The sequence below is a fragment of the Xyrauchen texanus genome, chromosome 20, assembly GCF_025860055.1.
Source record: "Xyrauchen texanus isolate HMW12.3.18 chromosome 20, RBS_HiC_50CHRs, whole genome shotgun sequence".
Lineage (NCBI taxonomy): Eukaryota > Metazoa > Chordata > Actinopteri > Cypriniformes > Catostomidae > Xyrauchen > Xyrauchen texanus.
In genome coordinates, this window is record NC_068295.1 from 3,894,758 (window position 1) to 3,920,679 (window position 25,922).

Below are 25,922 nucleotides of genomic sequence, written 5' to 3' on the forward strand. Positions count from 1 at the left end.
ATAGGATATTTACTCCCTGAAGACTAAGGAGGCTCTGATTAGCCTGTTTAAAAAAGTTTCTAACCTCCACTTAGATATCGCTACTGGAATGTTTATTTTTTTGTGTGGTTATTATTTTTAGAATGTTGATTATCGTAAATGAAGTTGGTACACAATAAATCTTGTTTTATTGGGGAACAAGAGGTCATTCATGCTGCTCAATTCACATGTGGCCCAATGAAAATGGTGCGTAGACTGCTCGTGAAGTTTCCCCTAATCTTTAGTGCTCCCCTGGGTGGGGGTAATTGGCTGGACAGATCACAGGGCCCATTTGATACTCACTGCTTTAAGCACTGCTGGGACTGTGGAGCGCACCAGCTCCTTATCCCACAGACTGAGCATTATTTTGTTCATTATAAAACTCAGGGATATTACTGTAACAAAAAAGTGTGGGGCTCTCAGCTGATGAATGTAGGGGTTTTAACCAGGGTTCAGGCCACTAACTGGTTAAGCTTTTTTTAACATAAGCTTTGCATTTGGATGCACCAATTATTTTATTGATGTGTGTCTCTTCAACTTTGAGCACCTTTATCACTCTGGAAACTTTCTCTGTTTTTTGTTTTTTTATTATAATTTAATTTGTTTTATATTTATGTTCAAGCAATGTGCAACAGTGTACTGTATGTACATGCATTACAGGAGATGTATGAAATGTTTGTCCTTTTTTTTTTTTAAATCATGAATTTCCTCCCACAAGGTAATTTCCATCAAGTCTCCAATTCTGTATTGTGTTTAATAGAATTGGTGGTGGAAATTACATTTTTAACTGGTCAACTCCTTTTTATTGTGAAGGCTAATTTCATAGCTGATATTTTATGTATACACTCTAAATACACACAATAAATAATATTTTCCACTTTTGCACAATTTGGCAAAATTACAGCTTGATTGCAAATTTACGGCCAATAATAGTAGTCTACTCACAAGTAATATTTAACTTGAATTTTTTTTTTTTATCAAACATCACTTGCTCTTCATGGACACTTTTGTCCACTTGGTTAACAAGTACAATAACTTTTGGAAAAACGTTTTTATTAGGGGCCAAGTTGTTTTGAGTCTGGGTAGCTCAGCGAGTATTGACACTGATTAACACCCCTGGAGTCGTGAGTTCGAATCCAGGGTGTGCTGAGTGACTCCAGCCAGATCTCCTAAGAAACCAAATTGTCCCGGTTGCTAGGGAGGATAGAGTCACATGGGGTAAGCTCCCCGTGGTCACTATGATGTGGTTCTCGCTCTCGGTGGGGCACGTGGTGAGTTGTGCGTGGATTCCGTGGAGAATAGCGTGGGCCTCCACATGCGCTACGTCTCCGCGGTAACACGCTCAACAAGCCACGTGATAAGATGCGCGAATTGACAGTTTTGCGCAGCGGAAACTGTGATCCTCGCCACCGGTTAGTCACTACTAGAGCACATTGGGCATTCCAGATTGGGGAAAAAGAGGCGAAGAAAAAATCAACCTCTGGGACATGATATTGACCAAAGTTGAAGAAACACTCTTATACAACTAAAGCTCTAACAAAAAAAATTTATATTTGTAGCAGATTGTTGTGTAGAGTGTCAGTAACAGGATTTCGCAAATATCATGACTGCATGACCAGATTTTGTAGCACATCAATTAGGACATTCACAATCAATTTGTCATAAAAAAAGCCAACAATATCTGAGTATCGCACTGCCAATTTCCTAGAGTAGCTAGAGTAGTACAGATGTTAGCGCAGAAGTAATTTTTCAAATTAAAATGTTCAGCTAAAAGGTGCTCATACGGGCAACGAGAGTAAAAATCTGGCTTGTGTAGGGGCATCAAATCTGAAAAGTAGGAGGATAAAATATAAAACTTATCAGCTTTGCTCTTGAATATTAATTGACGTTCCTAACTGTCCTAGTCTAGTCCTAACTGATTTGCTGAAAGGGAAACCGTAAGTACGACCTAGTTATGGTATGCTTACTACTCACCACTTAGTAAATAGTAATGTTTAGATGGTAACCCAAGGAAACTCTTGGTTAGGGTGAAACTAGTGAGAGTTCCACAGTATGAGGGTTACCATCTAGATACAATGTTGACTTGTTCATTAAATCCATTGCTGACTCTAGCAGTTGGCGGAGACTTCTACTTGGTCTTAAAGTGGTCATTTTAACTGGTGGGCTATAATTAGTTTTTTGTTTTTGTTGTTTTCAAAAGGCCAACATGTTCACTCAATTATAATGTTGTCTTAATCTTCTGTAATAAACAAGTATGCCCCAATTGAGGTTCATCGTTTAGGTGGGGCTTGTCTAAAGTCTGTGCATTCAGCCACCACACCTATTTTTCCTGCATCAGCATGTGATTGTGCAGGTCGGCTGGCCACTATGACAGGATGTACACTATCTGTGTATCATGATGTGTTAAAACATTACTTTGTTTCTGCACTGCTGAGGAAGGGGATGGGTGGGTGGACAAACGGAAATAATGTGATAAAACTGAGGGAAACAGAGAAAGAGACAGACATTGGTAAAGATTTGGGTATAAATGCTAGGGATGTGTCACCAAATGTTTTTAAAATGTATTTAAAAAGTCTCTAAACAAGAACAACTAATCAACACTAACAGGCTATTACACTTTGTAGGCCATAAACAAGGGCTGGGTATCACCAGCCACCTCATAATATGACACGTATTGCGATACATCATGATATCATGATTCGATTCCGATTTACAAGCTTTACATTTCTAATTCATTTGGATATATTTCAGTAATAATGTCCAATATAATGAACAAAATCGCAGAAAATTATCTTTCTGTTAATGCTGTTATTAATTATAAAGGGGACCTTCTAACTTGGTAAATTACAGAAATATACATTTTACAAGTCCATGTATTCCATCAAAAAAGTTGATTTCGTCTTGACATTGCATAGTACAAATTAGGTTTGCGCAATATGTATAATTCCACATGCCTAATTTGTACTATAAGTATTTTCATTGACAAGTCTTAAAGGCGTACTGTCTCTTTAAGACCAGCGGCAGGGATTTCGACAGTGATTTGGTCGAATGGTGTTACAGAATCCGTGCTGATGTGTGATTAGAATTAAATGTTTAATTTGTTATTTTTCAACAACTGACTGTAAAGAACAGAAAAAATATTAAAAAAGACATTATTCAATGATAAATAGAAGGCATGGATCCTGTCTTTGGGGCAGGGGTAGAGCCAGGGGGTGGCCTGGTCACCTCACTCAAAGCCACACCTCCCCGTCCCAGGCGTCCTTTATCCACTCCTATCCGTTTTTGTATCCACGCGCCTCCAACATTGATGTCCACGAATAGTCGATTAAAAATATAGATACATGGATCCAAAGTATCAAAACAATATCGTGAGAAAAAGTATCAAGATGTATCAATTTTGGATTGTTTCGACACAGCCCTACCATTAACACAGGTGAAAACATGGTGTAATCTGTATAGTTTGATTTTAAAATGTCCCTACCAATGTAAAAACCACATCATCATCACAGAAATTCGACATGTTGCTTTTGACAGGTGGTAGAGCGGGTCGGCCACTAGTCGCAGGGTTGGCGGTTCGATTTCTAGCCCACATGACTCCGCATGCCGAAGTGTCCTTGGGCAAGACACTGAACCTCAAGTTGCTCCCAATGGCAGGCTAGCCGTCATTGGTGTGTGAGTGGGTGAATGAATCACAGTGTAAAGCACTTTGAAAACCTCTAATGTTATAAAGCGCTATATAAGTGAAAATGGAGCTAACACCTACTAACAACACTTAGCTAACAACACTTCCAGCTTCGGCCACTGGCTGTGATTTGAATTTCATAAGTACAGACTGATTTCAGCAGAAAAACGTTAGATGCACCTTTGCAAATTTCACATTGTGACTGATCATCTGAAAAACAAAACCAATGCCCTTGCAGAGAGGTATAACCAGGGCTTGGCCGGTAATCTGGCATACCGGGCATTTTCCCGGTGGGCCGACGTACTTTGGGGCCGATCAGGGGCGGACTGTCCATCGGGAGAACCGAGCGGGCCGGTGGGTCGGCCGCAAAACGAGCCGAATGGGCCACGATAAGCATAAACGAGCCGGCGTGTTATGCAGAACGGACCACAAAACGGCGCTGTGATATGCAGAAAAGGACAGCGAACACCCCCACACACACACCACACGCTCAACAAAGTTTGGGCCAGTTGCCATGTAAAATCCCGGGCCGATTTCTCTAACCAGTCCAGCCCTGTGGATAAAAGTGGCATTTGCCCATTGGCCAATGGAAAAGACTTGATGTTTGCCCGCAGGTCTTGACAGTACACTGGCAGACAGTACCAGTAAGCAAACAGACACAAAGTTGCCAATGAGACACTTTGCTTTTCTAACCTGGTGACACAAGACAACGAGATGAAAGCCAACAAAGCACTCTTCATAGGATTGAGTGATGTTTAATAGACAGGAGGAGCGTGAGGGCACCAGAGAGGTCTACTTTTCCCACATTCCTCCCTCCCTAATGACCTCTAACAAACAGGTCGAGGTTTGATCCTGTTTCCAAGTCGCGTGCCAAATTAAACACTCTTTGGGCTGAAGTCTATATTGCCAAAATTAGGGCGGATGGAGTGTGTTGGGGCAGAGCAATGCCAGCTGACTTTTTCCAAATGTTCCTCTGACAGATCTTGGTGGCTCTTAAATGGTACTCAGTTCAATTGAGAGCCAAGAGAGCTTTATGAAGCTTTTCAACACAAATGCGATTTAGCCTGTTCAAAGCCAGATACGCAGCCACCAATTGGGTGAGCGACTTGTCATATGGGGCATTCATGAAATCAGTTTGCCCTTTTAGTTTGAAACATTAGTAGATATTTTGTGTCGGCCTTCTTAAATTTAACATGACATCAAAATTGACCTTATATAGTTTCTTATTACACTTTCCTGTTCTTAGTGTAAATGATTCAGTGTTATTCCAAAGAAAAGAAAAAGGTGTTTATCTTAATATTTCATCAAAATGTATTAATTTATTTACTCAGCCTCAGAAACGTAAGTCTTATCCTACATTTTGTCTTGTTGACTATCATGTTTCACTTGGAAATATGTCTAATATGGATGTCAAATGGGTAACAAATGTAATTTCATGTTGACTTAAAAATATATTAAAATGCATTTTCCTGTTTTTTGTGTTTGTGGTCACAGAAAGAGGTGAAGGATGTGTTTGCAGCCATCATGTTTGAGGCAGCCTACAGTTTAGGAAAACACATTCTAGATGGACATCAGGACCGCGATCTCCCCTCTCTGACCCCTGTTCTGCGATGGAAGAAAGGAGAGAAGATTGCAGCAAGGAATGAGGTTTGAGTCCCTGTTTTCACTCCACTTAAACAATCAGTTTTAAATACAGACCAAAAAAAAAAAACATTAAACAACTCTGTTTTGTACAGAGCCCTTTAGAGGACAGGGAGGGAGTCTATTTTCTGAAATAGTTTTGCGTTCCTTCAAACACAAGAAAATATTGCGTTCCCTTGCAATACGTTTTGCATTCCCTCACAGTTATTTTACGGTTTATCCATTCTTTTAGTAAATTAACTAAAGTACAACCTAAAAAAACTGGTTGTGGTTTTAGTACAAATAATGTAGTTGAACTCTAGTTACTGTAGTAAAACCATGGTCAATTTTGTGGTTGTGGTTTTACCACAAATACGGTAGTTGAACTCTAGTTACTGTAGTAAAACCATGGTCAATTTTGTGGTTGTGGTTTTACCACAAATAGCGTAGGTGAACTCTAGTTACTGTAGTAAAACCATGGTCAATTTTGTGGTTGTGGTTTTACCACAAATACCGTAGTTGAACTCTAGTTACTGTAGTAAAACCATGGTCAATTTTGTGGTTGTGGTTTTACCACAAATAGCGTAGTTGAACTCTAGTTACTGTAGTAAAACCATGGTCAGTTTTGTGGTTGTGGTTTTACCACAGATAGCGTGAGTTGAACTCTAGTTACTGTAGTAAAACCATGGTCAGTTTTGTGGTTGTGGTTTTACCACAAATACCGTAGTTGAACTCTAGTTACTGTAGTAAAACCATGGTCAATTTTGTGGTTGTGGTTTTACCACAGATAGCGTAGTTGAACTCTTGTTACTGTAGTAAAACCATGGTGAATTTTGTGGTTGTGGTTTTACCACAAATAGCGTAGGTGAACTCTAGTTACTGTAGTAAAACCATGGTGAATTTTGTGGTTGTGGTTTTACCACAAATAGCGTGAGGTGAACTCTAGTTACTGTAGTAAAACCATGGTCAGTTTTGTGGTTGTGGTTTTACCACAAATAGCGTAGGTGAACTCTAGTTACTGTAGTAAAACCATGGTGAATTTTGTGGTTGTGGTTTTACCACAAATAGCGTAGGTGAACTCTAGTTACTGTAGTAAAACCATGGTGAATTTTGTGGTTGTGGTTTTACCACAAATAGCGTAGGTGAACTCTAGTTACTGTAGTAAAACCATGGTCAATTTTGTGGTTGTGGTTTTACCACAAATAGCGTAGGTGAACTCTAGTTACTGTAGTAAAACCATGGTCAATTTTGTGGTTGTGGTTTTACCACAAATAGCGTAGGTGAACTCTAGTTACTGTAGTAAAACCATGGTCAATTTTGTGGTTGTGGTTTTACCACAGATAGCGTAGGTGAACTCTAGTTACTGTAGTAAAACCATGGTCAATTTTGTGGTTGTGGTTTCACCACAAATAGCGTAGGTGAACTCTAGTTACTGTAGTAAAACCATGGTGAATTTTGTGGTTGTGGTTTCACCACAAATAGCGTAGTTGAACTCTAGTTACTGTAGTAAAACCATGGTCAATTTTGTGGTTGTGGTTTTACCACAAATAGCGTAGTTGAACTCTAGTTACTGTAGTAAAACCATGGTCAATTTTGTGGTTGTGGTTTTACCACAGATAGCGTAGTTGAACTCTAGTTACTGTAGTAAAACCATGGTCAATTTTGTGGTTGTGGTTTTACCACAGATAGCGTGAGTTGAACTCTAGTTACTGTAGTAAAACCATGGTCAATTTTGTGGTTGTGGTTTTACCACAGATACCGTAGTTGAACTCTAGTTACTGTAGTAAAACCATGGTCAATTTTGTGGTTGTGGTTTTACCACAGATACCGTGAGTTGAACTCTAGTTACTGTAGTAAAACCATGGTGAATTTTGTGGTTGTGGTTTTACCACAGATACCGTAGTTGAACTCTAGTTACTGTAGTAAAACCATGGTCAATTTTGTGGTCGTGGTTTTACCACAGATACCGTAGTTGAACTCTAGTTACTGTAGTAAAACCATGGTCAATTTTGTGGTCGTGGTTTTACCACAGATAGCGTAGTTGAACTCTAGTTACTGTAGTAAAACCATGGTCAATTTTGTGGTTGTGGTTTTACCACAGATAGCGTGAGTTGAACTCTAGTTACTGTAGTAAAACCATGGTCAATTTTGTGGTTGTGGTTTTACCACAGATAGCGTAGTTGAACTCTAGTTACTGTAGTAAAACCATGGTCAATTTTGTGGTTGTGGTTTTACCACAAATAGCGTAGGTGAACTCTAGTTACTGTAGTAAAACCATGGTCAATTTTGTGGTTGTGGTTTTACCACAAATAGCGTAGTTGAACTCTAGTTACTGTAGTAAAACCATGGTCAATTTTGTGGTCGTGGTTTTACCACAAATACCGTAGTTGAACTCTAGTTACTGTAGTAAAACCATGGTCAATTTTGTGGTTGTGGTTTTACCACAAATACCGTAGTTGAACTCTAGTTACTGTAGTAAAACCATGGTCAATTTTGTGGTTGTGGTTTTACCACAAATAGCGTAGGTGAACTCTAGTTACTGTAGTAAAACCATGGTCAATTTTGTGGTCGTGGTTTTACCACAGATAGCGTAGGTGAACTCTAGTTACTGTAGTAAAACCATGGTCAATTTTGTGGTCGTGGTTTTACCACAGATAGCGTAGTTGAACTCTAGTTACTGTAGTAAAACCATGGTCAATTTTGTGGTCGTGGTTTTACCACAGATAGCGTAGTTGAACTCTAGTTACTGTAGTAAAACCATGGTCAATTTTGTGGTCGTGGTTTTACCACAGATAGCGTAGTTGACCTCTAGTTACTGTAGTAAAACCATGGTCAATTTTGTGGTCGTGGTTTTACCACAGATACCGTAGTTGACCTCTAGTTACTGTAGTAAAACCATGGTCAATTTTGTGGTCGTGGTTTTACCACAGATAGCGTAGTTGAACTCTAGTTACTGTAGTAAAAGCATGGTCAATTTTGTGGTCGTGGTTTTACCACAGATAGCGTAGTTGAACTACAGTTACTGTAGTAAAACCATGGTCAATTTTGTGGTCGTGGTTTTACCACAGATAGCGTAGTTGACCTCTAGTTACTGTAGTAAAACCATGGTCAATTTTGTGGTCGTGGTTTTATCACAAATACCGTAGTTGAACTCTAGTTACTGCAGTAAAACCATGGTCAATTTTGTGGTGTGGTTTTACTACAAATACTACAGTTGAAATAGTTACTTTTGTAAACCTTGGTTAATTTTCTTAAAGGATGTATACTTTATGCATATAATATCATTGCGAGGGAACCCAAAATAATTGCAAAGAAGTGCAAACTATTGCAAGGACATGCAAAACTATTTCTAAAATAGATTCCCCTCCGTGTCCTCTAAGTGGCTTCAAACTTTATAGGACACTGTGTCCTAACCAGGCACAATGCAACAAAGGAGCAATCTCTTCCATTTAAATCATAGTTTTTATCCTAACCAGCTGCGACCATGAAAAGCAAGAGGTCGTTTGATTTCAATTTGCATTGTGTCGCACTGGGTTGCCACGCCTACAGTTAAAAATCAGTAGCTTAAAAATCCACTCATCAAACCATGTCTAGTTAGGACTATCTGTGATACATGGCCTTTTAAAGCATTATTCCACATTCTAATATATTGTCTTTTGCCTGTTTATAATATTTTACTCTTGACTTGTTATACTAAATTATACTAATACTCCTCACCTTGTTCTAGTTATCCTTTGGCATCTTGCAAGCAGTTATTAGTGCCAGAAATGACCCTTTCCTGTGGTTTAGTCACCACTCAATAATGACTGTTGACGTTTTGTGAGTGGAATGTGAAAGATGGCTTAATTTATAAACTTCATAACCCACACTCATGTTAGGCCACATGTTTTTCACTCTTAGCTTCAGGAAATGTGGGGTTGGTGTCTTTCAGCATGTCAGGGATCCATTACGATGGAATCTGAGGCTATTAGTAGCCGTGCACACCATGCATAGTTTGTCTGTCACGCTAAAGCAAAGGTGTTAATGTCAAAATCAGTCCAACTCAAACACACGGCACTTTCTTGTTTATTACACTTGAAAACACTTCTCAAATACTAGGGCTTTGAAAGCCAATCATAAAAATGTCCTGTCGGGTGTTCAATGGAGTTTGTAAAGCAATGGTTCTCCAGTAGTTTTGGACACATATTTGACCAAATTTGTTCATTGTACAAGAGCAAACAGAATGTTCTTGTAATCATACATAAACTGCATGGACCCAACAATATTATTCACATGACAGGACATTAAAATGTTTGTAAATGCATAAACAACAGCAGAGATTCCCATGAACCCGTATTGAATTTAGTTTAGGTCATATTTGATTTTACATTGTGTACTTTTGTGCATGATTTTTGATGATATATGTCTATACTTGTCTATTTTGGCATCTTCCTAGTTTGGCTAGCTTCTACAAAGCAACACATGTATTTGCGGCAAAATACAGTAGATTTTTGAAATATATGGGAAGTGTTTTCTCCTCTAAAAAAGTTGATAAGCCTGTTTATTTTGCTATCCTAACTAGGTATGCACCGATAAATAAAAAAATGTGCCGATACAATATCTGATTATTTAGAACAACATTTACTATACCGATAGTTTTGTGGTTCGGATTTATATATAATTTTTCTCTTCAATTTGGCATGCCCAATTCCCACTGCTTACTAGGTCCTCGTGGTAGTTACTCACCTCAATCAAGTCTCAGTTGCCTCCAATTCTGAGATAGTCAGCCCGCACATCTTGTTACGTGACTCGCTGTGCATGACACCGCGGAGACTCATAGCATGTGGAGGCTCATGCTACTATTCGAACTCGTGACTCCAGGGGTGGCAGTCAGCGTCAATACTCGCTGAGCTACCCAGGCCCCCCGAATTGCACAACTTAATATAACTTTATTCTCTTTACTCATCTTCTATGTTTCAGAGTAACTGGTCTCAGTAATCAACAAAACACTGAAACAAAAAGCACATTATTAACACACATAAACTGAATACTGATCAGCCTCCTGTCTGGCTCACATTATGTTGCTAAGATTTCTTAATTTTCCGGAATGTTCTTAACTAATCATTGGCAGTTTCTATTGTCCGATGTCTGCTTTTATAGGCCAATACCAATGTTTGCATCCCATTTTTTGTTTGCGACCAACCAGATGAGCACCACAGCTGTAAAGATTTGCACAGCTGCACCCTCTAGGATTTGTGTCCTGTCTTAGATAATAATACTGGCAGTTAAGTAAACATCCTGTGTTCTGTTTGTCTCTAGACGTGGTTTGAGAAGAACTGTCTGTCAGAGGATTGCGCCGCTGACCTGAGGCTTCATGGGAAACTGCTTCTTCCTGGGTAAAGCCTCTGGTGTTCTGCTTCAAACTCTCTTCTCCTCTTGTTTAACTGGGGTTCTGTTCAGCGGCTCTTTTCAGTTCATTTGCGTCATCAGAGTTGAGTCGCAGTGGGTGTGGACACACGTTTGGCTCTGACCGTATATATTGACGTCATTCATTAGCTCTCTCTCTAAGGAGGTCCCGCGGTCTGGTTCGGAAATGATCTGGACCGCTTTTGTTTGTAGTCAAGCATTTACTTTAATCACTGAGCTGAGTCATGAGCAGATGTTATTCATTACCTTATTGCGTTTCAGTGCATATGTACCGTAAATTGTCATTCAAAGCATGTTTTAGTGTCATTGCATCAAAAGCATGCGTTCATGTTTATATGTGATGCTCATTAGATTCTCATTACTGTCGGCTAATATTGTATAGTCTTTTATTTACTTTACATTCAGGGTTTTTATGGTCATTTAGGAGTTTTAAAAATTACATTTAAAATTGTGTTTTCCAGGCCTGAAAAAGTTACGGAAATATTAAATCTTAAAAGTCATTGAAATTTTATAGTGAATAATTTTTTTTTTTAGTTGTTTGCTCTGAAATAGTTCATTGGCTAAATATTGTTCTCAAGCCACAGTGATGTCGGACTCTTTTGAGTCGGTTCTCAGTTAATCGAGGGGGTTTTCAATGGATTGGTGAAATTGATTCACAAATTGATTGAATGATTCATTAGGAAATCTGTAAAATCTTTATCCAGTAATCACATAAAACTGGAAAAACAATGGAAATTGACTTGTTAAAAAGCTTGGGAAACCTGTACAGTAAAATAGTTATCGTATTTATTATTATTTTTTTATTTTATTTTATTAAATAAGCATAAATTAAAGACAAATGCTACCATGATGTATAAATACTCTACTAATTCAATAATATATCATAATTGTTTTGCATAAATAAATTAAAGTGTATTTTTTTATCTTTAAGCAAAATATATAGTATATTTTAATAATAGAATACAATTATAATATAATTTAATATATATATATATATATATTAGTGCTGTCATTCAAATAAAAATGTTAATTGCAAATTAATCACATATTTTTAAAATGCTTATATTTGACACCATTATTTACTTATTTTCCTGTCAAAATGCATTTATTTCCATTTTAGGAAAGAAAAAAAAATTACAATATAATGCTTTATTAACATTTTCCAAAAGAACCCTTCTACAGTATAAAGATAGAAATGCTCTAAAATAACACCAATTCAAGTTACATTAAACATTTCCCAAAGTCAAAGTAGGAGTTTGACTAATTGAAATAACTCGTCTCCCAATAGGTCTTAAAATCTCATCCTCCACAATATTTATCTGCCGGTAGACTGTGGCCGCTTTCTTACAGCAATTGTGAAGCTGCGTTCATGATTTGTGTCAGAGCATCAATGCCAGCATCAAACACCGCTTTAAACCTCACATGAAAGCGCTTGCAAACAAAAATTTCTCTGTGTTTTGGTGATAGTTAATACTTGCCGTGCTTCTGTGGTAATTAAAATGCGCCTTACATAGGTCCCATCTGGTCCGACAACTTCAGTTTTTTTGGCAATTTCAAGCATTGTATAGCCTTCATTCCTCAAGACAATGATTGATGAGTTTTTAGAGAAAGCTGTTTCTTTTTTGCCATATTTGACCTAATATTCACCTGAAGACATGCCAGTCCATTGCATACTGTGGACAAACACAAAGACGATGTTAAGCTTCATTTAACGAACCAAATAGCTTTCAGCTATGTTTGATATAATGGCAAGATTTAGTACAAGATGTCATACAAAGGTGTAACTACAGTTTTCAAAGACGAAGCACAACTGGCTCTAACAAGACCAGATGTACAACTAAACAAGAGGATAAGTACATCAGAGTCTCTAGTTTGAGAAATAGATGCCTCACATTTCCTCCGCTGACAGCTTCATTGAATTCTACCCGCTAAACACCAGTTTCATGTACAACAGTAAAGAGAAGACTCAGGAGGACTTATGGGGAGAATTGCAAAGAAAGACTCTTTTGAAACAGAAAAACAAAAAGAAAAGGTTCGAGTGGGCAGAGAAACACAGACATTGGACAACAGATCATTGGAAAAGAGTGTTACGGATCTTAACCCCATTGAGCTTTTGTGGGATCAGCTAGACTGTAAGGTGTGTGAGAAGTGCCCGACAAGACAGTCACGTCTATGGCAAGTGCTACAGGAAGTGTGGGGTGAAAGGTCAAGTGCTACAGGAAGTGTGGGGTGAAAGGTCACCTGAGTATCTGGACAAACTGACGGCTAGAATGTCAAGGATCTGCAAAGCTGCCATTGCTGCACTCGGAGGATTTTTAGATGAAAACTCTTTGAAGTGGTTTAAGAATATTTTTTTTAAACTGTAATAGTAATTTTTCATGTTATTAATGTCCTGACTAAATATTGTGATCAGTTGAATGCCACTTTGGTGAATAAAAGTACCAATTTATTTCCATAAGAGCAAAATCTGTACATCCAAACTTTTGGCCGCCACCTATATATATATTTAGCAGAATTCATTATTTTATTTTGGGGTGAAATATAACACGGACATGTTCATGACAAGTTTTGTAAGATTCGCCCTATTAATGTTCTCTCACTGATTCTCTCTTTTCTCAGGCTCAGACCTCATCTGGCACTTGGTGGAGTGAAAAACATCTCATTATATTTAACCATCTCTAATACTGGAGATGATGCCTACGATACTAACATCTACTTAAACTTCTCCAGGGAGGTCCACTACATCAACTTCTTACAAAAAGTAAGTCAGCGATGTACAAGTCTTGTAAAAAACGTCAGAATGTCAACGTAAAGTCTGGTCCACTTTGCAGCTTATTCTGAGCCAGATGTGCCATCTGTGCTCAAATGTGAAATGTTGGGGTCCCCAAATCTTGTTTTCTTGCTAAAATCTTGGAAACACTTTTTACAAAGCCTATATTTAGATTGTATTGTAAAAGCATTAGAAATGCATTATTCTGCATTCATAATGTCTCATAATACACCTTATAGTAAGTTATAACTTATAAATAATTATAACTGCAGTTATAATACATTATTAGGCTTCCCCTACTCTTTAGAGTATAATGCATTATAACACAAGCAACATAAAATATTTAATCAGCTTATTACATTGCACTGGATTAAAAGCACACGTAACATTAAATGCTGTTTGTGTTGTAATGCATTATACTCTAAGTATAACTATGATTAGATTAGTATTATAAAGTATTATAATTGTGGTTGCAATTATAACATATTATAAGTGTCTTATGAGACATTACTAATGCATTATAATGCCTTTACAATGCATAACAAATATGGTCTTCATAGGAAGTGTTGTCAAATCTTGCAGTGACTAGTTTTTCCCCAGAAACACTCATTATAGCACCTTGTACACAACTTCCTTACCCGTTTTTACAGGATTTTTGCAAAAAATGTATGCAACTTGCATCAGACGGTCCGTGGGCGTTCTGTCTGAGGCTAACTTGCCATTGAATTGACTTAAAAGTGTGAACAGTCTTAATCTTCATAAATGGTATTGAGGATTTAAGGGGACTGAATGGGGAAAAAAGGAGTGTAGAAAATGTAGAGATGTCCAGTCAGTCAGTCAGCAGGAAGTTCTGGAAACATCAGGATCTGCAGTAACAGAGCGGGTCAGAGGATCGTTATCTCGGCCTTCCAGAACATGTCTAAGCTGACCTCCGGTTCCGCATGTCTCTGTTACAGCTCCCTAAACGTCTGTTTCCCCCACTGAAAAGAATTCTGCGCTTATCTATAGCATGAGTGGGAACATTTCCTCTTCTGTTGGAGGATTAATGTAGTATCTCCTCAAGATTGCTGAACAGAATGCTTTAAGACAAAATCTCCTCAGCCTAGAAAGATTCCTAGGAAAGGACACAAAGCAGCAGAAGGAAACGTTTTGATGTCTGTACTTGCTATGAGTGCGTAGCGTCAGTTGCTGAGCATGTAAAGGATGATATTAATTAATATAAAAAAAGGAGGATTGGGGGGGGGGGTCGTTCGAAGTACCTGAACCACTCCTGTCTACGAGCCTGACAGGCCATGTACTGTTTCTTTATTGAACTATTTCTATATTAAAGAGCATTTTAGGATATCTATAGGAAAACAATTGTGGACTACACATTTAGGGCAACACAAATATTACTTTTTAAATAGTTCCTCCAAAAATGAAACTTATGTGATCATTTATTCACCCTCATGTCGTTCCAAACCCATGTGAATGTCTTTCTTCATATAAGTAGAAGAATAATGACAAATTATTTGAACTAGTTTTAATGTTGTTGTTTTTTTTTTGGGGGGTTGACTTTAATATATGCTAAAGAGTCATAAATGTTTGGAACCACATGAGAGTGAGTAGAATTTATATTTTGGGGTAATTGTTTACTAAAAACTGCAACAAAAATAATTAGATTTGGAGTATTTTTGTCTTGCTTTTAATAAATATATCTAAACATTCTTGAAAAAGATACATTTACTTGAGAAGCAAAATGTCAACATATTTTGTATTGTTCAAAGGAATGTAAGAAAATAAGTAACTTTTATGCTTATAACAAGAAAAAACAATTATGTTAGATTTCTCAGAATATTTTATGTCATTTTGCCTCTCAAGTAGTTTCTTGTTTAAGAATGTTTAGATATTTTGTAGAAAATAAGAAAAAAAAATTTTTTTTGAATCACAGTGAATTGTTTAAGATTGTCTGACCTTCAGGGATTATTTAGTCATTTTACCATTTTCCCCTCTACTTCAACTGCAATCCTTTGTTTTCTTTTCCTTCTGTATTTCAAAGTCCTGCAAAGAATTTAGTGCCCTTCACTATCGTACAAATAACTGATCTCGAATGTGTTTTTAAAGTGCTCATATTTCATTCTCTATATCCTTCTGTTTTGATACAGATAGAGCCCTTAACATTATTTTACCGTCTTAAGTTTCATTGGATAATTTCTGCGACACGTCCACCCTCTTTTGCGAGTAATCGTTTATGACTGTTGAATAGGACACATGTATTGTGAGACGACACAGGAACCACATTTTGTTTGCTGTTTTAATACTGTATTCACAGTAAGACCCCTCTAATTAACCCAAAACGTCACAAGAAGTCATCTATGTTGATGTGACCCCTCTACACGCAGCGGAGGTCAGGCCAGAACGCCTCCCTCTGGGGTTTGCAACGCGCCTCCATGCTGAGTGTGAACTTGCGCTTGCCTCTTGTTTTATAGTGAGTCCCGTTGTCCCCATATTTGTCTTGTAGCCCAAGCCATATGTAGCAGCAAATTGCTTTCAGGAGCTCTATCGTGCCATTCAGGTGGCCATGCGGCCCTCTTATGAAGAAACACACAGAGGAACCTTTATTAGATAAACGGCAAATTGTTCTTTCATTAGATTACGGCAGGTGGGGCGAGACCTTCCAATGGAGCAGAATCAGATGGGAAGGCTAAGTTTAAGAGTTTATTTTAGAGACACTCAGCCAATACATACATCATTTGAGACTTGTTAATATTTCAGTTTAATAATACACAGACCAGAGAGAAGCAAGCAATGAAAACATCTCTTTCCTTCCTCTCCACTGCAGTGGAATACAATTATCAAAACAGTAGTATCTGTTCTGAGGCCATGGTTCTCAGCAGGAAACCGATGGAGTGCGTACTCCAGGTAGGGGAGGAGGTATTGCCCCAAGTGAAGGAGTTCAAGTACCTCGGGGTCTTGTTCACGAGTGAGGGGACAATGGAGTGGGAGGTTGGCCGGAGAATCGGGGCAGCGGGGGCGGTATTGCACTCGCTCTATCGCACTGTTGTCACGAAAAGAGAGCTGAGCCGGAAGGCAAAGCTCTCGATCTGCTGGTCAATTTTTGTTCCTACCCTCACCTATGGTCATGAAGGCTGGGTCAAGAACTAGGTCGCGAGTACAAGCGGCCAAAATGGGCTTCCTCAGAAGGGTGACGGGCTTCTCCCTTAGAGATAGGGTGAGGAGCTCAGCCATCCGTGAGGAGCTCGGAGTAGAGCCGCTGCTCCTTTGCGTCGAAAGGAGTCAGTTGAGGTGGTTTGGGCATCTGGTAAGGATGTCCCCTGGCCGCCTCCCTAGGGAGGTGTTTCAGGCATGTCTAGCTGGGAGGAGGCCTCGGGGAAGACCCAGGATTAGGTGGAGAGATTACATCTCCACACTGGCCTGGGAACACCTCGGGGTACCCCAGTCAGAGCTGGTTAATGTGGCTCGGAATAGGGAAGTTTGGGGCCCCCTGCGGGAGCAGCTGCCCCCGTGACCCAACTTCGGATAAGCGGTCAAAGATGGATGGATGGATAGTATCTGTTCTGCAGACTCAAGGGGGTTGATGTTTCCATTGATCATGGTATAAATATTGGGGTGTGTGTGTGGGGGGGGTTAACCTACCTACTTTGCTATAAAGTACTTGCTAATGAATGAAATAGGTTTTGATAAACTGTATATTAAAAAATCAAATAAATGTTTTTAACTCTCTAAATTGAGTAGTTTGAACTTCAGTGCTAATAAAGTGGCATTATCTGATATTTTGTGGATGAACGTTTGGTAGGCATAAAACAAACTTTATGATATTTAAGGCTCAGAATGAATCAGGAGCATGCATTTGGCATATTTTCCTTCGTCTGCCTTTTAGATAATTAGGAAATAAAGGGCCTATTGAATATTAATGACATGATGCCAAGTGATTAATACAGTATTTATGAGTCAAGCTGATAAGTTTTATAATTGCACACACACACACACACACACTTTTCAGCTCAGTCGAGCATCCTCGTATGTTTGCGTACACAGACCCAGGGAAACCCGGGTGTTAGCGTGAACGCTCCAAACAAGTGTGATACGTGAGGCCAAAACCACAAACTCTTCCCCAGAGAGCTGCCAAGTGCATGAATAATGAGTTTTGAAAACAGTCCCAGGCTTTCCTGCCCCCTCTCATCTACGTTCGACTGTTTATTGATATATTTTCTCCAACAGCAGTACTTGCTATTGCTGCAACATTACTAAAAATAGCTCCAATGTAAACTCAAGAATGGTGAACACGTGCAAGACTTTGAGCCCTCACGTGGAGCACAAGATCCCAGAGTTCATCTCATCCTCTGCATTGTTCCAGCAGCAAGATGTTGTCTGGTTTTATCAGCAGTCTTGACAGATTTCTGAAGGCACCTGGCTGTGTTGTACTCTTTCAGTTTGGACTGTAAGAGGACAGCTTCATGAACTCTTGCTTGAGGAATGCTCACTCCTCACGGGGTCAAAGCCCAACTGTTTACAGGAACTGTCAGTGTAGCACTGCTATGTTTAGAGAAAGCTCGCAGCTCTCACTGGAGGTTATCCCTGTAACTGTTCTCTTAGTGGAGAGTGTATGTATGTGAGCGTACAGTCTGTGTTTGATTATTTATGAGCTGGCTAACGCATGTTCCATTTTTTCCCAGTGTTTTTCCATTTTTGCTATCTTAACCCTGAATTTGGTCTTTCTGCATGTCATGTGCGCTACCGTTTAAATGTTTGGAATCACTAAGACATTTGAAATAGAGTACAAGAGCAGTAACTTGGGGAGTGGTGGTGGTGTAGTGGTCTAAGCACATAACTGGTAATCTGGTAATCAGAAGGACACTGGTTCAAACCCCACAGCCACCACCATTGTGTCCTTGAGCAAGGCACTTAACTCCAGGTTGCTCCAGGGGGATTGTCCCTGTAATAAGTGGATAAAAGCGTCTGCCAAATGCATAAAAAAATGTAATAAAAAAAACTTCCAAACGTTTTAAGACAGATATACCGTGAGCTCAGAGGTTGTTAATCGATGGTATATGCTTCAGTTGAAGCCATCAGTCCATGTTACTCTAACTTCATGTTTAAAAGTAGATCCCATGATCCTGAAGGGCAACAATCCACCAATCAGAGGAAAAGTGCAGCAAAGAGCTCTGCAGAGACCGCCCACTTCCATGACGCACTGTGAATGACCAATCAAATCAATCTCCCTTTACTCTTAAACTACTTACTCTTAAACTTAAACTTACTCTTAATATTTTGCTATATACTTCTATTGATATATTGATTCTATACTTATAATCAACCACTTTAAATCAATAATTGTATGTTTCATCAAGGTTTGAATGTGATTACGTCGTTCACAATGTTTCATGGGATTGTAGTTTAAAGACGTTCAGTACACAGTCTTGTACATTCAGTCTTTTTGTCTGATTTTCAGATATTTTTTGCTTCAAATCCAAGTTTGTAATGTTGTGATTCACCTCAGAGCTGGTTAGTTCATGGCTAAAAAAGGAATGGGAAAAACCTTTTCAGAAACCAAGATGCGTGAAAATTGGGTGGACACTGTTGTGCTTTTTCCTGTGTAGTGGTGGCGGGATTTTGATTCATCCCAGTGACTCGAGTCTTTTGAATCCGCTCACCAAAAAGATTCGCTTCAGATTCGTTCATTGAACATTTCTGCAAAGATACCTTTGTGCCAGTAGATGGCACCAAATGACCGTCTTTTACATTTTGAAAGAGTCATTTGCATTGAACAAAGTACAGTAATTCACGTCTAATGACTTTTTATTAAAATGTACGTGTCAACAAAATGTTTAAGCATCTTAAACGCTTCCTTACAAATGACGACAAAGCATAGATATCATATTATGAACCATTGAACATGAATTCTTTCAAGCTAGACAATAAAGACAACAATACCAGTCTAAAGAATCATTATGAGTATCAATAATGTCCTTTTGTCATTGTAATGTGTGGTCATCACTCACTTTTATTCAGAATTCATCTGGCCAGTTAACTTGTTGCACGACAAGATTGCAGAGCCTCTCGTTCAGCCAGTCAGCAGATCCTTGAGATGACTGAGTGAGTGATTCATTCATTTCGTTCGCAAAAGAGTCTACCGGTACATTCAGCTCGTTCATGAATGAGTCGTCACTTCTAGTTCAGACTCAAAGAACTGACTCGACTGGTTCAATGAAGGGCGCATTCGTTCAGCGGGTGAAACCAATGATATGCTGCATCACTGCCCGCACTTGAGCGCTGTTGCCTCGTGCTATAATTACCGACATGAAATGCCAACAAAGCAGTCTCGCATTTAAAACTAGAGCTCATTGGCTGAGAAAGGGAGAGACGTCAGTGTATGAGTCAGTGTATGGAGGTGAAAGAGAACAAATCGTACAAAAAGACAGATTCGTTCATGAACGAAACATCCCTACTATGTAACTTTGCTATTGTTGCAAATTACTGTTGCTGTACCTCAAACAGCAAAGGTTGTGTATGCAATGAATGTTTGTCCTTTCTCACCAGTTAACCATGGCTCTTCCTTCCGAAGGTTTTCCCAGGAATCAGTGATTTATTTGTGATGTGTTATTTGTCGGGGAGGTCACTGAAGTTGTGAGATGCTTTCTGCTGAGCCCTTTACATATCGATAAATCTGTTGACTGGTTTTTCTCACATTGTCATTTGCATTTCCTTTGTCTGTTTTGCGTCCAGGAAGAGAAGGGCATTTCCTGTGTGCTGGTAGAGCTGGACTTCCTCAAGTGCAGCGTGGGGTTTCCTTTCATGAGGGCGCAAACCAAGGTACTATCAATATAACTGCTTTCTGATTTACTTCTAAATTGTACTTTTATGGCAAATGAATATAGATTAATATGTCACTACACTGTCCTAACCAGACACAACACAATAAAGCATCCAGCACCACATACCAGTACAATAAACATCATGATTTTCTGTGATTATGTCACATCACGCAACATTTTCAAGTTCAGTGTGAACGCACAATTTGCTAGTCGTTGGAACTTGCCAAATCGCATCTGGTCAGGACGAGGTGTTTTGTTCTTTGCAGTGCAACTTTATTTTGTGGCATGTTTAATTTTGTAGTTTTAACATTTTCTCTTTTTTTCAGTACCAGCTATCGGTGCTTTTTGACACAAGTCATCTATCTGGTGAAAATGATACAGTGCTGTTTTTAGTCCACGCTAGAAGGTGAGGTCTTGATTTAATGAAATGTTTCCCTTTAAAAATACAAGATTTGTTGATTTTCTTAAAAGAAAAGTGGTTCCTGTCATAGGTTCACATTAGTGAGAACCATAATGTTTACATTGAACCTAACGAGATCGATTAGACATGAAACCTCTTTGCTATTTGGCTACTTTGAGTGAAATGCAGTGCTTGATGTTGGGTCTAATGCTGACCAGATGTGTTTTCTTTGCCCAGAGATGAGTGTTAAGTACTAACACTCTTTAAAGCAAACACAGCACCTATAATGTATATTTGACCATATTACAGTAAATGTTTGAATCAAATATACTGTATGTTCACCCTTTCATACAGAGTGTAGAATCTGGATGTGGTTGTCACTCCATATATTTCAATGTAATAATTGTTTATATGATTTGAAAAGCTTTTATTGATTCTTAGATGATATATAGACAATCACTTATCAATTCAAATACTTGTTGTTTCATATGAAGTTACAAATGTGTTTGTTTACTTAGTGCTAATCCAGAGCATGACAGCAAACTCCATGACAACACTTTGGCATTGTCCATACCGCTGGTGCATGAGGTAGACACAACAATCACTGGGTAAGACTTTCACTTTGCGAGACCAGCTATTTAAACCATTACACTGTCAAAGATGTACTGATAAGCGAGAGACATTTATTAGGAGCTGGAAACGGTCCACTAAGAGCAGGGACGGATTATGACTTGCTAAAGCCCTGGGGCCAATTATCTCCTAGGGCCCCCCCTCCACACAAAAGTTGTTGGGGGTGTGGGTGGGGGGGTGCTCGTTGTTCATGCCCAAAAGTTGTTGAGCGGGGCTGGTGGTAGGGTGTTCATTGTTCATGCCCAAAAGGGTTTTCGAGCAGGGGGATCACCAAACTAGATCGCGCAACCTTAAAGCCCAGGGCCCCCCCTGGGCAGTCAAGGGCCCCTGGGCATTGGCCCGGTCGGTAATCCGTCCCTGACTAAGAGTACTGTACTTGTGTGAACGTGTTTTGTTTTTTTGGCACACGATTCATTGCAGCTCTGGAACGTTTCAAAGTTACAGGCGCTTGTTTCAAAGAGAAGAATGAGGCTTACTGTATGTACACAACATGTTCTGCAGTAAGATTAACAGCCTGATAATGAGACGCTCCTCCTGTAATGTTTTTAAATGACAGTTCCAGAGACTTCACTATATATGCATATATATATATATACTGTATATATATATCAACTGTATATACACATGAACACTAGATTAAGATCTAAGTGTATTTTATGTCATTTAACAAAGTTATTGTCAACTGGATGGTCGTGACTCAAAAATGGGTAATGGACCATTTTCCATTGAACTATATATAGCGCAATGTTGTACTAAAATATTATAGTAAGTATTTAAGCATTTATTATGTACATTTACTGTATTGCAGATCAAAGCTACCATCAATTTGTTCACATTCATTCAGAAACATAGCAAAATCACACTGTTTGGCTGTTTCTACAGTGTGGTAAACCCGGCCTCTTTTGTGTATGGAAACTCAGTGGATGCATCACGCTTCATTCAGCTGGAAGATCTGGACTGCAGCTTTCAGCCGCTAAACTTCACCTTTCAGGTATGGAGGGATGTGCTTCATATGCAGTAAAGTGCCACTTATAGTCATACATTATACAGTAGATGATTTTACCATAGTTAAGGGGTAAAATAACTGTAATATCTGACTTTGATAGGCTTAATGCTTTAATAAAGTTAAAACACAGTTTTACAGTCACAATATACAATTTTGCACCCTTGGCACATTAATATAGAATTAAATGGAGGTGACCTTACAATAGCTTTGATTGCTGTTCATCCAATCAAATGTTAAAGCTGAAAAGACTTATAAAAACTTTGGGTCGGTGGGGGGTTGGGATACTAGGATGTATAAAGCCTACGAGATGCTATGGCGTGATGAACATTGAGTTAATTTCTGTTGTGTTTGTGTGTGCTGACCAACAGATCACAGCATTATTTCATTTCCCTTGTGTTGTTTGTGTAGGTGATAAACAATGGGCCCAGCAGACTTCCAGGCTCCACCGTGGACATCAGGATACCAAACCGGCTGGCTGGTAACGGAGCTGATATGTTCCATATCATTGACACACAAGTGAGTTCCTGCCTCTGTCTGCTGTTTATTTAGCTGGGTTTATTTCTCAGTACCTTCCCTCAAAACAGATACACAGCTGTCCATTTTAATACCTGAGTGACCTTTAAGTAGATTCTCCAACCTGTTAATTAGAGAATCCAGTTCTGTTGCTTTCCATGTTGATTTAATAAGTTCTATTAATTTGTGATACATTACAGTGATTGGTATTGAATTCTTAATTCTAACTGGTTGACACAGATGCCAGGGGTTCTGATTCGTTTTATATAAAAGGACAGCTTAAAATCAATTCCATAAGGTGGCCCAGGTGTGCACAACAACAACAACAAAATTAGCAAAGCAAATAAAGTTGAAAACATGAAGTAAATAAACCACAGCACAACAAAATAAACAGAAAATACATATTTTTAAACACTGCATTTTAATTTGTGTGGTAGTTCTGACTCGTGAACTCGTAATTTAATTCAATTGAATTCTGTTGTGTTGTGGCTTCATTTAGTAGTGCAGTGGTTTATTTCACCATAGGTCCAGGTTTATTGACCGTATTACAGTTCCATATAGCTTCTCACAGTTTTTTCCAAACTAACAATGGTGGCTTGGGCTGGTTTAAGCAAAATAATTGCTGGTGCAAGAGCGTAGTTCCGTGAGTTTTATGGATGAAAACCTGAAAAATGTCTGGAGATAAACACATTATCATGAGTAAATGAGTTTACTGTGGTAACTGGTGGTGGTGTAGTGGGCTAAAGTGGGCTAAAGCACATAACTGTTAATCAGAAGGTTGCTGGTTCGATCCCCACGACCACCACCATTGTGTCCTTGAGCAAGGCACTTACCTCCAGGTTGCTCCGGGGGAATTGTCCCTGTAATAAGGGCACTGTAAGTCACTTTGGATAAAAGTGTCTGCCAAATGCATAAATGTACATATTAAAATGATAATAATTCTATAATAATGTTATTATCTCACTTTTTCTCTGTTCTCTGACAATCTGTGCTCCTATGTGCAATTTACCAAACCACTATGTGATTGTAAAAACAAAGTGATTGCACCTCAGTAGGGTTTACCAGTCTGTCATTTTAATACAGCATCAACGTTATTACCCCCCTTCTTCTATGTTCACTGTCAATCTGTGCTTCCATATTTACATAACCAAACCCTCCTGGACACTGGTGAATGCAAGCTGTACAGATGTCGCTTCCTTTTACATTAGGGTCCAGTCGGGTTCGAAAAAAAAAGCTGTCGGGTCAGACTCGGTCAGTCTTTTCTTTCTTCGAGTTTGCTTAATACAAAATAAGGCATCAAGGCATTGTTGTCACCCCCTAGATGTAATTTGCTAGAAATATTTGTATGAAAATAAAAGTATTTTGTGTAGCACCTAAATGGACAAGTCATATATCAAATGAAAGCTCTCATTCTCAGGAATGTGACTCCCTCATTCCTTCATACCAATGTTTAAAAGATTTTCAAAAGAATCACAAAGTGAATAATGATTTCTGTGAGTCATAAAATATAAACGTCCTTTTTTGCGCCGATCACTACTGCTGTAAGCCCCAAGCAGCCGAAAACTTTATATCTGCTTTTACCTTTAACATGAGCCTTTTTTAATTGTCTGTAAGCTTGCTTGCCTGAATAATCCAATGTTATATCTTAGATGTCCAGAACAAAATATGGCATCCAGCAGGAAAAGCCTGCTCATCAAATCATCAGGAATATATATGTTTTCGACTATTGATGGGACAATGTTATAACATCACAGGGGAGGATCTCAGCTTTCTAATGACACCTACACTGAGATTCTAGTCGACTCAGAGGCCGAGATATTCTATGAAACAATGAAGGTGGTGGCCTAAACTGAAAATTAGACTGAATGTCTATGGACTCATTAGAGTGCCACCTACATTTCAGATCTGTATATTGTGAGGGAATGTGATAGAGAAAAAAAAAATTTTCCTAGTGTTTGCAGTCATCTAGTGGAATGAAATTAGACTTTTCAAAGGAAGGTAGAGTGAACAGAACCAGAATGACATGTTTAAAAATTTCAGACAACAACAATATATATATTGTTAATATAAATGACCATTTTTTTGCAATTAGTCCACAGTATGTGTGAATAGTGAGCTTTTAAATTATTTTAATTGTGGGGGTCAGCCCAAAAATGCACCACAGTTTAAATAATGTGATAATTATTTTATATTTTGATTTCTTAGCTAAATCTGAAGAGACAGCCTTTATCTAAATTGTATATTTAGAAAATGTTCTCATTCAGTGCGTTAGGCTTGGACAGTTTAGTGGGGTCAACACCCGCAGGTTTAGAGTAATACAGAGGTGAGAGACAGGCTTTATGGATAGTGCCAAAGTTAGTCTCACAATAGCTTTACTCCAAGGGCAGAAATTCAACACCAGCCCTGCATCCGATGTTGATTTAACCCTTACGTTGGCCATATTGCTAGATCAGGCTGGGGATCAACTGGTTTACTGTGAACGGGTGGACAGGGAGGCTTGTATCCCACCCGGTACGATACATATGTTATCACTTACCATGGGATTTGATGGCTTGCACGGAAGGGTGGAATGGGACACCTGGGAAAAAGCTTCTGTTCACCCTGACTAACCTGTGGCAAAGTCGCAGCGTAGCTGTGTATTTCGACTCAAGAGAGGGAAAGGTTCCCAGATTAGGGTAGACAAGACAAACACTCAGCCTAATTAAAAATGCACACATGTAGGAATTCCACTGCAAACATGTGAGCCATTTTTTTTACAGAAACATCTTTGTTCAATCACTCAACGGCATTGCTGTTGCCTGACACTCTGGCACTGTGATGAGATATCTTAAATTAGCGAAGGTTATATGACACATTTTTGTTCCTAAAACCAAGTAAAAATCATAGCACATGTTGCTACGCTAACGATGTGATCCTCTAATGCTCAGGTCCTCCTGGGAAGTTGGGAAATACGATGTGATGTGTGATTTTAGTCTGAAAGAATGTGCTTTTTGCTATTTCATATTTTTCTCTCCTTTTCACTCACCGACAAAGACGTGCATTAGGTGTGTAACTGAGGCGTT

The 25,922-nt window shown here is 38.8% G+C and overlaps 1 protein-coding gene across 1 annotated transcript in view; it reads left to right on the forward strand.

Annotated features, from left to right (window-relative positions):
• The window catches only part of LOC127660432 (integrin alpha-9-like), a 122,972-nt gene that overhangs the window by 77,885 nt on the left and 19,165 nt on the right, over positions 1-25,922 (forward strand). Inside the window, exons 16-23 of the mRNA XM_052150650.1 lie at positions 5,195-5,347; positions 10,619-10,695; positions 13,346-13,487; positions 20,223-20,309; positions 20,638-20,717; positions 21,230-21,319; positions 22,224-22,332; positions 22,756-22,863. Coding sequence (XP_052006610.1) covers positions 5,195-5,347; positions 10,619-10,695; positions 13,346-13,487; positions 20,223-20,309; positions 20,638-20,717; positions 21,230-21,319; positions 22,224-22,332; positions 22,756-22,863 — 846 coding nt within the window. The remainder of the gene's footprint in view (positions 1-5,194; positions 5,348-10,618; positions 10,696-13,345; positions 13,488-20,222; positions 20,310-20,637; positions 20,718-21,229; positions 21,320-22,223; positions 22,333-22,755; positions 22,864-25,922) is intronic.